This window comes from Pezoporus occidentalis, unplaced genomic scaffold, assembly GCF_034315485.1.
Source record: "Pezoporus occidentalis ecotype Australia unplaced genomic scaffold, CSIRO_AGI_Poc_V1 ctg57, whole genome shotgun sequence".
NCBI lineage: Eukaryota > Metazoa > Chordata > Aves > Psittaciformes > Psittacidae > Pezoporus > Pezoporus occidentalis.
The window spans coordinates 1889040-1901841 of record NW_026915910.1 but is presented as its reverse complement, the minus strand read 5'-3'; the positions used below and the strand labels follow the sequence as shown (position 1 = coordinate 1901841).

The window sequence follows — 12802 nt, the reverse complement described above, 5'->3', positions numbered from 1 at the left end:
AGGTAAGGAGAAAGGGATGGAGTAAAGGGCCAGTCCCTGGCACGCTCTGGAGCTGATGGGAAGCCATGCCAGCATCCAGGAGAGGGATGGCAAAGAAGTGTGAGCCTAGGCAGCAAAGGAAGGTACAAGGGAAAGTAAGATCAACTACAAATACACTGCACTTCCCTGAATAAAGAGTAGGAAGCCCATGCTTCAGCATCTGAGCTAACAACTAGTATGGTATGACTCAGCCATTATATTCCAAGATTTAGGAATATGACTTCTTTGAGACTACTGACCAAGACAGACATTTAGGGGATTTCCTGTGCTCATCTCTGAAGCAATGTCACCCATCCTGTAGTCCACAGACCACTGGTGACCTCTAAGGTACCAGAAAAGTGATCCAGAAAACAACTAATTCAAAGAAAAATCCAAACCAGCATATCCCTGGGTATTCCACCATGGTTTGATCTCAGTGTCTGCTGGCAGGCACAGCCAGGAAATACTTCCCATCTGCTCTCCTTGTCTAATTAAAAACCTTTGTAATTACAGCAGTAAAACTACACTCTGTAAAAGAAATATTTTGTTTTTACCTAAGTGCTACTTATCCAACAATGGGTGCTAGTTCTTTATCGGGTCATCGGCTCTTCCTTTTGGTAATCAAACAGCAGAGAACTAGACAAGGGGCTAGAACTCTTTTCCAAAATTACAGCGATGCTGTGATTATACAAGCTGAGGAATGTCATCAGAAAGCAGCCAGTAACCTCGGTCATTAAAGATAGTGCCTTTGTCTGGTCACATGGTTGATTTAGTGTGGCAATTCTCTGGATTCCATGAGATGCCCAAACTGGAAACTCTGCATGGGGAAAGGTTATCAACAGCACTGAAATAAAGACTAGGAGTGAACAAAACCATATAAAGTAGCTATAGTGCTAAATGCTCATCAGTTATATATGGATGAATGCAGATGAATATTTACTGAACAAAAATACAGCTTAGTTTGAGATACAGAACTTGATGCTGGGATCACCGCCTCCTGTCGTTCAGGACTTGGCTTACACAAGAAGCCAGGCTACACTAACAAACTTGAAATCCAAGGAACTATGAACAAAGTGGCAAAACTGTTTTCAATATAAATCCTTATTTTCATGTGTTCATAACCTGTGAGACATCTCCCTTTGGGGCTGAGACTTCCTGAGCACAGTGGAAAGTCTGGGGGAAAACTCTATAGATGTTTTTGAATTATAAGACTATTAAACCTCCCCCGGTTTTTTAAAGTACATTTAACTGGCAGAACCTCTCTAATGCACAGCATCAGCCTTAAATTATCTGGCTTGTGGACTGTGAAAAGTTCTTTGCATGGTTTATGTATTAATTTTTTTTTTTTTTTTCTGGTAGAAAAACACGTAACGTGCATCATCTTGCTTCCATGCGTATCCTGAGGGAGCAGTAGGGACTCAGAGCTCAAGTGGTACTACAATTGCTACTGCAAGTAACTACCAGTTTTGTGGAACAGCAAATTATAGTCACTCTCCTGACGCCACATAAAAGCAGATATACACTGCGGAAAACAATGCCAGGGTTTTGTTTTAGCCCAGCAAGGATGTTACTGAGCACCTACCCTATACTCTTATGCAACTTGCCCTGCAGCTACTTCCACCAGCACAGTCTGGGAGCACGGGAAAAAATGTGGGAACACGCAGTGCTGGATGCTTGTGGCAGTTTTCCAGGACTGATTATTTTTGATTATTTAAGAGAACACGAGGTTTTTTAAAGCTAAATATTTGTTTCTATTATGCTTCATGAAACGTTTAGCAAGTACAATGTTGCATGCACACTAGTCTGCCTTTTCCACTCTTCACATATGCAATTAAGATTCATTTATATGAATATCCCTATCTCAAATAATATCTGGATTCATGCCACCTAATTGAAGGCACTTTACTGGAAGGCAGCTAATTCATCTCTCAATTGATTCTAGAGATAGGCTGACTAATCTCTTAGTTTAACCACTTCAGTTAAATACCTGCATTACTGCAAGTAAGGGTTTGCAAAGCTGAGCAGCAAGTATTCAAATTATAGCTATATACTGGTGTAGGACATTGCTTGGCAAAGGACTAATCTAATTTATTCCAAAGTTATCTGAACTAAACCATCCCACATCAAATCCTACCCACCAAATTAGTGCAGAAATCATTCCAGGACTACCTGGGCCTCCCTTGAGACCTCTCTAGCAGACTAGCAGGTCTCTGGCACATCCCAGCTAACCATACTACTTGATTGACCAGGTTGCCACCCCAGCCAAGCCTCAGGGTGGTCATTCTGGGAAGGTCATCAAAGCTCCCTTACTAGTGGCCTTTGGCAAGCACGGTCCAGTTCCTGCCTGTTTGGGTAGAAAAGCCCATCAGCTGGAACCTCTTGTACACCACCTTTCAAAATGACCGAATCAATCAGTTCAAAAGTGTAAATGGAGACACATCGTAACCTGCCATGTGTGTAAAAGTGTTATTATTTCATATTCCCTACGAAATGCAGGTTGCTAACTCACAGCCAAGGAGCTTACTTCATAGGACTGCTATTTTTAGGCTTCCTTTCTGGAACTCTTAGAAAAAAAATAAGACGTAACACATACCTTTGCTGCTAGTAACTTGAATCCCATGCAGATCCTTTATCTGGCATGTACTCAATTTAAGTTGCCACTTCATTCAAGTGGAATATAATGTTCTGTATTGCAGTATTTGTTCCTGCTACTGGGTATCTTGAGCCCACCAACCCTGATATCATCAGATGAAAGGAATAATCCAACACAAAGACGCTGTAAACATCTTTTGAACAAGGAAACCTTTAACAAACAGATTTCCAGGAGATGGTATAGACAGGGATGCTTTACAAGACCCTGTAAACAGCAAAGAAACTCATAAAAACAGTCTTTCAAAATCTTTCTGTCCCATGCTAGGAAGACCCCTGTTCATACGAATGGAGAGACTGCTCATCTCTGGAAACACATGCTGCAGAATTTGCTTGTTTCACAAATAAGAGTGGCTGGTCCTCAAAAGGAAAATTAATCCTTATCAATGCAACTGCACAGAATAAAATCTACCTCGCAGCTTGCCAGGGTTGTAGTGACAAGATGTTACTAATTGCAGTTCCAATAACCATCCACGTTATTTAAAATCTGAAGTAACCTACCTTAATTACCTTAGCTCTAATAACTGCATGGGATCATAACAGTTAGAGGAGAAAAATAGCTGTTAACTTGTTGACTGCCAGATGCAGACGGCTGATAGGAGATATATCAGATATTAAAGCATTAAAACTGACCTCAGCCTGGCAGGAGAGGGCTGTGATTCATGCCCATGACTCCTAGGCACAGTGGGAGTACAAACAAGTAACTGAACAAAGATCAAAGCATTAGCTGTTTCAGTGGAATAAGGCAGGAGATTAATTTACTCTCAGGTAAACCTTCCTAACTTTCTCCCAGTTCAGCAGGAACGTCAGCAAGTCCAGTGTAGAAATCTGTTACATCACCACCTTGTTTACACCTCTACCATCCCATTACAACTATTATTGCAAGGAAGGTGAGAACTATTCTGCTTAGTCGGAGCTTTCCATCTTCAAGTTGCTTCAGTGTTTTCTCTATGAAAAATAAAGAACCTATCTGAGAAATCAGTATTAAAAACAATAAAACCTCACACGAAAGCTATTTTCTTCACCCTTGAGCAAATAATTCACCTCCAATTGTGTCCCAGTTAATGGAAAGTCCAAGACAAATAGAGTTCAAAGTAAGGCACATTGTGAAAGAGGCACACTAATTAAAAATGCAGTACGTAGGAAAAAAAAAAGTCATCTTTTTTCTTCTACAGCACTTGGTGCAAAGAACTGCCTGCCCAATTTCCCAAGAGCAGTACAAGCTTTGGAGGCATCTAAGATTTGCAGGCAAGTTTCACAGACCTGGAAATCAAAACCTATCATCAGTCTAATCTCCATATAGCTGTCTCATAAAAGGAGTGAAATGGCTGCAACATTACTCAAACTCAGGCATCTAATGAAATGTATGAGCAGTAATTCTGATATATCATCCATAAACAACTTCCCAGACTCTTCCAAGGGGAACCACAGCAGTTTGCAAAGCAGGGTCTTGCACCAGTCCTCACACAGCTTGTGCCACCCTGTCAATCTACTGTCACAGGACTGGAAGGACAGAGGTGAGATGAAAGGTCAGACTGGCTCTCCTGACCTTGGAGGCAGTGACCCAGCCTGCCTGCTTCCCTCTAGGCCAAGCAGGCAAGGAAGTGGTTGGTGCTGCTTGCTGTGCGCAAAGACAATTGTCTGTTCTCAGATTCTGTACTTCTGCTGATCATCTCCAGAGGCAGAAAGGATTCTTATTCCTCAGCGAGGGCCTGATGTCATATGAGGATATTTTGTTTTGTTTACCTTCTTCTGAGGGGATGGAGACTAAATATACAATATCCACAGCTATCTGCAGTCAACAAGCACCTGGATGCAGAGGAAGAGGGAGGAAAGAAATCCATACGTAGGAGGAATGACCCTAGCCTCATCAACAGACCCTGGGTTTCATGCAGAGCGTGCCTAAAGTGATGAGGAAACCCGGGAAGGGAAATGTGTGTGGTCTTTCCAGTATTCTGTTTAGACCTGTGAAGATTTTGTGATAGATAAAGATCACCTGATCTTTGAAACCATTACAAAGACACAAGGAGCATTAGTATCCACTCTGACATGTCCTGGAAGAAGTAAACTGTGGTTGCTGTCATGCAAAGAAATTAAACACACCATTCACCTAGTAAAGTCTAACAACATTCGTGCCATTAAACTCTCTTAGCATTCAAAACAGGGTGGCTCCATCCAAAATGCCTGCTGGGAATAGTGTGTGGCTCATGCTAACTTTTAGGCCATATCAGGACCATGCAACACCAAATATTGTTTCTGCAACTCAGCAGGACGGTCCACTGAGTTCTCATGTGAGGAGCTCCTGGGCTTTGGCACTATTTTGCTCCTCAGTACAGACACACTCAGTTAAGTTCAGGGATCAAATGCAGAAGACTAAGCAGCTGTCCTAGCTTGGGAGGTCAGCACTGCTTCTCAGGGAGCAAAGCATCTGTGACATGAAATCACAGTTCTCTAGCAGCACAACAGACATAGGGGCTGACGACCTGGAGATGTAGCAGGCCAGCAAAAAAGCTGTCCACAGCAAAGGAGGCTGCGATAGCCCAGTGGGACAGTATGCAGACACAAAGCCATGACACATCTGCAGCTCAGGGATATCAGCTATGTGTTATACGAATGGACAGCCCTTTAGAAACACTGAATGCTGAAATGCTCCACAGGGAAAGAAGACAGCTGAAAAAATTCACCTGGCCTCTCCTGAACTGTCCCTGCACACGTGTTCCAGCCATGCCTGTAACAAAAATACTGATTTATACAGAGGTACCTGCCTCTGAGGGACCTTCTGTACTGCACAATCTGCCCTCATGAATCCCTTTGACTTTTTGCAACCACGCAGAGAGCAGCACTCAGACTTCACTGAGAATGAAGAGACTGAACTCAGCCAGCCTAAACAGAACCCTCTTATCAAACTACTTTATTTAGCACAGCACAGAGCTGCTACTGCCCAGAAACAGGAAGGATCCATATTACCATATCTTTTCCTAATGCTTCTCCTTTCTCTTTAAACACAAAGACCAAAAAGATTGTGAGAGTCCAGCAGACTCATGTGATTGAAACAGGATATTATACTGGGCACCTCATCCATCAAAGAGACCAACAAGGTTTAAGAAAGAGATGGTGGGATAAAATAGTCACCTGGGCCAAATTCAAGCCATAAATGTTGTTTCTTTTTATGTCAAAGGGAAGTCTTTGACTTTTAATCTTTCCATATTTCAATTAAATGATCCAAATGACAGAGAGCTAAAATAGATGATAGATGCACAGCTAACACCCCCACATGTCCTTTGGTCCTAAGATTTCTTTCTTAAATGCCATTACAACCACTCTGAAAACTACAGTGGAGCTTATTCTACTATTACAGTGATCAAATGTTTGCATCAATCATTTGATTTAATGAGCTATCCAAAGACTGTTTCCCATCAGTGCTTTTTTGCAGCCATGGCTGTGCTTGAACCAACTGCAGAGATAAAAGATAACTTCCTATGTGGAAACTCTCATCCCCCATCCATTCCCATCTAGGCAAAGCTTCAGAGCCAAACTTGTACACAATTAATCATTTCTGCAAAAATGTGATGGTAAAGTCTGATATGAAAATTTCTTTTTCTTCTCAATTTGACTGAATAAAAACAAAATTCCATCTTCTGACAGAGCTCCCTCAGACCAATACTTCCAGCTCTTCCTCCTTAATTTTCTTGTTCTTCTATTGGTATTTATCGGGGTTTTTCCAGCAAGGAAGACCCTGATTGCACTATTAGACAAAAAAAACAACAGAAGAAAAAGTCCTAGAGAAATAAGTCCTCATGGGTGTTGAGCATGTGGAGCCAGAGATACAGCTCTGGCATGACAATCACTTACAGATGGTAAAAAACTGCATCTCCCCACTTCCACGACAGCCAGAGATTTACAAGCACTCCAGCTCTCTTGAGACAGAAACCTTCCACCCAATCTACATACAGGTATTTCCTTCCCCTGGGTGACAAGCTTACCCCAGCCATGCTCTCAGGTCTGGCTCCAACTCTGGAAAACACAAACTCCTGGAAATAATTATTAATCAAAGTCTTGGCCTGAGACACCTTGATATAGAGCTCAACAAGAGGTCTTATACTGGCTTCTGCTTGTGCTGGCACATACACACAGATGGACATAAGCCACAATGGACTGTCAGGAGATGGATTAAAAGCTGGCTGTGCAAGTAGTCCTGAACCCTAAACCTTCTTCTGACTCTTTTGTTCTGTGCTCCAGCTTTAAAGCTAATTCCAGCAAAGAGCTGAAAAAATGATGCCTATAAATGTAGGGCTTAATGAAACGAAGCACTCAATTACCTGATTAAGAATCATTTTCTTTGTATAGAGAAAATTCAAAACAGTTGCGTTCTTCTGCATTCATTATGTTGAAACAACCATTGTGGAATATGAAAAGAGTTAGCTGGGGTTTCTGACTGCCAGGCCACTGTGAGCCACACCAAGCCCTGGCCTCCTGAGAGGAAAGTTTGGCCACAGGAATTGCTCTTTTGCCTGGGTGGACACAGTCAGTTAGCTGGCCATATAACAGGCGTTAACAGACTGGGATTCAAGCACTGCACAGATGTCAGTCAAAAGTTATGCAGAAAAGGCAAAAGATAATGTCTGAGTGATTAATTATTCAAAATGAATGTGCTACCCTTGCTTGACCAGCCAGTAGGAAACATCATAGTTACAAAAAACGCTAATGGGAAGACTTGCTGGTTGTCACAGTTCACATGCCTAAGGCATAATGAATGATACCTCTACCTCTGGAATGGCATGACTCATATCCAGAGATGTGCCTTCAAAAACAAGGTCATGACAGGCAGGTAACACATGCAGGAAGCTCAAATGGCTGAGCCAGAATCAGTTCTGTAGCTAACCAGAGCACATCCAGCCCAGGCTACAGGGTTGTCAGCTCCACAACCCTCATCAGTCCCCACTTGTAAGCCAGATTCCGAAGGCAATAAGCTGTTTAGTGACCTGTGCTATGCGTCTGCCTGCAGCAGAACTGAAGAGTATAGTTGAGGATTTAACCCAGTAACCATAAAACACAAAACAAATTTGATTTGCATATTAGATTCAAATACTCCAGTGCCATGCAAGCATTACCATCAAATCTGATTGAATGAAAGCAATCCTTTGTCAAGGAGAAAACATTTCCTTTTAAAGCCTTCAAACAGACTTGGTCCATAGCTGACGATTACCATCTGTTTCTGCTCAGAAATGAACCCAAGCAAATGTTTCCCAAGCAGCATAGTACATTAAGACATGGGCTTGTTCAGCCCAGCCACCAGGCCTTAGGGGTGCACTGGGCTCACACCACAAGCACTGTCAGCTCAGAGTAAACACAACACAAGGGAAGATAGGGTTAGAACTGGCACCCAGTCTGTCTGGGTGATCCAAATCCAGTGGCTGGGTATCTGGTCAAAGCCACAGGAGCACTGCAGAGAGCTTTTGTCATGAGTTTAGGAGGACGTTTGAACACCAGATTTCTAGTGGTAGTTGCTACTTGCTGCATCAGTATGGGCTTCACCTGACATGGCATTCTCCCAGGATGGAATTCCAGAGCATCCGACCGAGCTCAGCCACATGGACCTCCCAGCACAGAGCTCCCTGGTCTGTTGGCATTGCTGTGTAAGCCCATGAGCTATGTTTTTCCTTGCAAACTAAGGAGGCCCAGGGCATTGGTCCAAGCAATAGCAAATGATAATTTGCACTCTTTAAATGTTCGCACAGTCCTCAACAGAAACTTGGTTCATGTCAACTATTGCTCCCCTCAGTCATGGCTGGCCATAGCTTGGATCACTGCCCTCAGGCAGTTTGGATATGTGTGACTGCCCTGTTTCAAAGAAAGAACATCAAGCCAGATGCAAGTCTGCTGTGGCACTCACCCCAAGACCAGAGAGGCTTTGGCATGTTTTATTTCACAGCACAGGTGCAGACCCTGTGCTCTTCCATCACCATTCATGAACACCTAACTCAAGAAGTTTTGGTAAGGACTAGGACCCCCAGTGTGCATGCTCATACCTTCCCATTTGCGCAAGAGAGAGCAAGCCAGAGACTGAGCTGATTTAAATTGTCCTGAGAAATTTGGCTGGGAGTCCCATGCTGTAGAATGAAGCCAGCTGGAAAGTAAAGCTTTTCACTCCATGCTCTGCATACACAGCCAAAAATCACATGTGGGTAGCGTCACCAAAACCAAACACCTTCCCCTGTCCTGCCACAAGTTCTGTGTGAAAACAAATGACTGCCTTCACAGTTGGAAAACTCATATTTCAAGGTAGAGTTTTGTGCTTCAGGAAAAACTAGCCCAAAGTAGAAGAGCAGCGTTATCTTTGCCTCTGCTGAAGAGGAGCCCACGGAAGGATCTACTAGCAAATAGTCAGAGGGGAAGCACAGCAAATCCTGGCCCTATGAACAACACATGACATGGTTTTAGGCAACTCACTAGACCAAACTGAGACAAAGGCAAAATAAACTTGCGTGTCACAGAGTAATAGGGCTGAAAATGACTTTGCAGGGTCATCTAGTCTACCCTTCTAGTCCCATAGGATCCAATCTAGCTTGCTTTTGAATACCCCCAATGATGCAGATCCTACAATTACCATTCCAGCTCTTCCATAACTTCCCTCTTTTCATCATTAAAATATTTTTTTTTAATATAAAACTCAAATTTCCTTTCTTACAATTTATGCTCTTCATCCTCTCCAGCAGGGCGGTTAGGGATAAGCAGTCCTCCCTACAGGCAGAGTTTTATGTATCTATCTGAAAACTACTAACCTGCTCTCTTCCCAGACTTTTTCTTGTAGGCTATATGACTTCAAATTAGGATTCATATTACAATTGTACCCAAAGACAAAACCAAGGCTGAGGTTCTCCCTGGGACCACAGAAATGTAGTTTAAGAGCATCCCTGCTCCAAAAATGCTTATAATTGATACAGAAACAAAGGAGAAAATGAAAGTAAAATGGTCAAAGAAAGAAATCATTTCTATTTTAAAGGTCGGAACTTGGAATAGATGAACACATTTAATCTTTTCAAGAACTCCCATAGCTGCAGAGGAGTTTACAGAGGGCTTAGTACCTAACAAAATTATTGCATTTGAAAATGTGGTTATTTCTGCTTCTACTGAGCTGTGAGATAAACTATTTTGAAATACAACCTGAAGATGTATGAATGTTTGTGACAGAGCTGGGAAACACAAACCAGATCTTCCAAATCCCCCTCCAAAGCCCTAATCTCAAAACCATTCCTCCTTGTAGGGGAAGCAGTGATGATTAATGGTATTTTTCAAAGCTCTCCAAGATCATATTTTTTTCTGCAGGATCTTAAGACAAAATGATCATTACTTGCTTAGAAACACTTACATGCACCCTACCTTCCAGGGAAAACCATAACAGTAAATGCAAGTTTAAAGGATTCTGCACATCAAATTTACTGTACATGCAAATTTCCTTCAGACAGAACCATTATTAATTGCCTGAATGGTCAAATTTAGGATTTTCTAAAAATGCCTTCTGAGTTTGTATGTGCATTCTACATAATCCATATGCTTCACTGAGAAATCACTCACTATTTTAATTCATTCCTTTTGACATTAGCACACACATAAATTCCCTGCTTCTTGTAATTTTATGCTTTAGCAACATTTTGCATGCCTGGCACTGTGATAGCCTCATGTTTAAAATAACTCATACGGCAGAGGCAAGCATAGTTCCAGCATATCCACAGAATATCAGAGAGCTTATGCCAGTCTGCAGGACTACAGTATTAGAAAACTAGCGGACCGTGAGTATATTGTAATAAATACAAAGTTAATGATAATGAACTTAAAAAAAACCAACCAGGGAACAGAATGTCTCTAAATAAATGTAAACACTGCAGAGTTTGATTTTGTGTTGGGGTAGGAAGTTGCATGTGAGGATGGAGTTAGACAAACCATTTGATGAAAAAAATCTGTTCCTAAAAGAGCCTTGGGGGAAGAAAATAAATCTTTAATTGTTCAGATATAAAACATACCCTCCGACTGGAAAATCTTTTGGAGGCACTTAGCCACAGAGCATGCTTGGGTTGATGACCTCAGTTTGTTCATGCCCACATTAACTATGGCAGCGCACCACCACTCAGCACAGCAGCAAGGCAGGAGTAAAGTCAAACTGTACCTAAAGGATGGAGGAGCTGCAGTAAGTTGGGAACAGCAGCGCTGAAAAAACACACAGAGGTCACAGTGGATGAAGAATATACAGTCCAACGCTGTGACCATGGCACACTACTTGAAGACATAAAAGGGAGGAGCATTTTAGGGACAGGTCATGTTATTACCTCTCCTGCGTGGCATTGGTGAGACTGAAACTGGAACATCGCGTATAATTCAGGCAGTCCATTTGTTTTAACTTGAAGAAAAGATGAAAGAAGAAGCAGAGATGAGGCTGTGGTGTGATTTAAAACCTGAAAAAATGCTTTATGCTAGAAAATGGAAAAAACCTTGATGTTTGGTGAATCAACATGCCGACTGTGAAAGATGACTTAACAAGAAACACTAGCTGAACACATGCCAGATTAGAGAGACATTGCAAGACTTGAACAGTCAGGATCACTGATATTTACTATCACTGCCACAGGTGACTTGTCCTTCTTATGGGCTCTCCAAATCAAGACCTGAACCCCAAGATGGGATTTGTTTATTGCACTGAGCTTAGTATAAAAGCAACTGGATAAGATGTAATAAACATATATTAGATCATGTTGGATAACTCCATGGTCCCCTCTGGCTTTTAAACTCTATGAATAAACCTATGACCTTTATAAAACGGCTGCACTGGAGAAGATATTTGAATGCATGCATAATGAGTTTCCCATTATGCTGAAGTATGCATCTTCAACTTTGTTTCTAAGAACACTTAACCTCATGTTTTTCCAAACATGGCTTATACCCCAGATACTATCAGCTCCTGCATTACTATTACTATTTATTTGCACATGAAGGTAGTATTTCCTGTGATCTCAGCACCAGACTCCTTTCTTTTCTGCCAAAATTGTCTGGTCCCCTCCCAGCTCTTCCCCACGTACTCATGCAGCCAAACACTCTTCCTCCTCCTGTTTTCCCTACCCATTGCTCTTCTTGCTGCCCCACCCTGATGTGTCCAAGAAATCCCCCAAATTAGATATCACTTCTTAAATTCTCTGTCTTGTTTTGGGCCAGTCTTCCAGGAGTCAGCTTTCTTGCAGTACACAAGCACATGCCCCTTCCACAGTTTATAATCCTCTCTCTTCCTATCCCAGGTCCTGCATTGCCAAGACACGTAATTTAAGGCACTTTGTACTAATGTGCTGTACCCATGTCTATGTGTACAGTATTAGCTGAGGATGACTGCAAGGTGAGAGGACTTAGCTCAAAACTCTTTAATTGTGGCTCAAACAGAAATGCCTAATTTAAAACTAGATTGGGCCAAAGCTAAAGCCTGAGATTCTCAGCATGCACACAGAAAGAAACATCTGTGTCTAATTCCTATAGGTATCTTGCAAATGCTTGTAAGCATATTGCAGACCAGTCTTGCACCAGCACACAGATTAACCAGGCAGCCCCCAAGTGTGGCCTGTCTTTGCTCTCGGTGACTGATGACATCTCTCCATGTACACTTTCACTGCATTCCCTTTAAGACAGAGCCAAAACCGTCCTTGTGTGATGGATAATTCATAGTAAAAAGTTAATTTCCTTTCCTTTACACTTTGAAAGTGACAGGAAGCGCAAAAGCTATATATACACCATCTCAGCAATTGTCCTATTTTCTACCATCCTATATGCTACTTACTGTAAAGCCCTGAGCAACCTAGTCTGTCCTCATGGCTCACCCAGCTTTGTGCAGGAGGTAATACTAGAGCTCTTCAGAGCTCCTTCCCAACCTGAATTACCCTATGTCCTATGATCCCATTTCATTGCCTGTCTATGATGAAGTTCTGCCTGGAGATGATGAAGTTCTGCCCGGAGCCCCTTGCAAGAATCATGGTTTATTTGACTTGGTTTGGCTCTGGGTATGTTACTGCGCTCAGGACTGCAGATCACGCATTCCAGAAACAAAAATAACAAAGTAAATGAGAAAAAAGGCAGGCAGGCCCACCTCACCATAGACAGT

The 12802-nt window shown here is 42.2% G+C and overlaps 1 protein-coding gene across 10 annotated transcripts in view; it reads right to left on the bottom strand.

The window, feature by feature from the left end:
• Positions 1-12802, bottom strand: part of EVA1A (eva-1 homolog A, regulator of programmed cell death) — a 202393-nt gene that overhangs the window by 21515 nt on the left and 168076 nt on the right. Inside the window, exon 1 of one of the 10 annotated variants that reach the window (XM_062638441.1) lies at positions 10832-10995. The exons of the other annotated variants lie outside the window; for them this stretch is intronic. Within the exon in view, the coding sequence (XP_062494425.1) occupies positions 10832-10967 (136 nt within the window). The 5' untranslated portion in view covers positions 10968-10995. Of the gene's footprint in view, positions 1-10831; positions 10996-12802 lie in introns of those variants that run through there. 10 annotated transcript variants of the gene reach the window in all.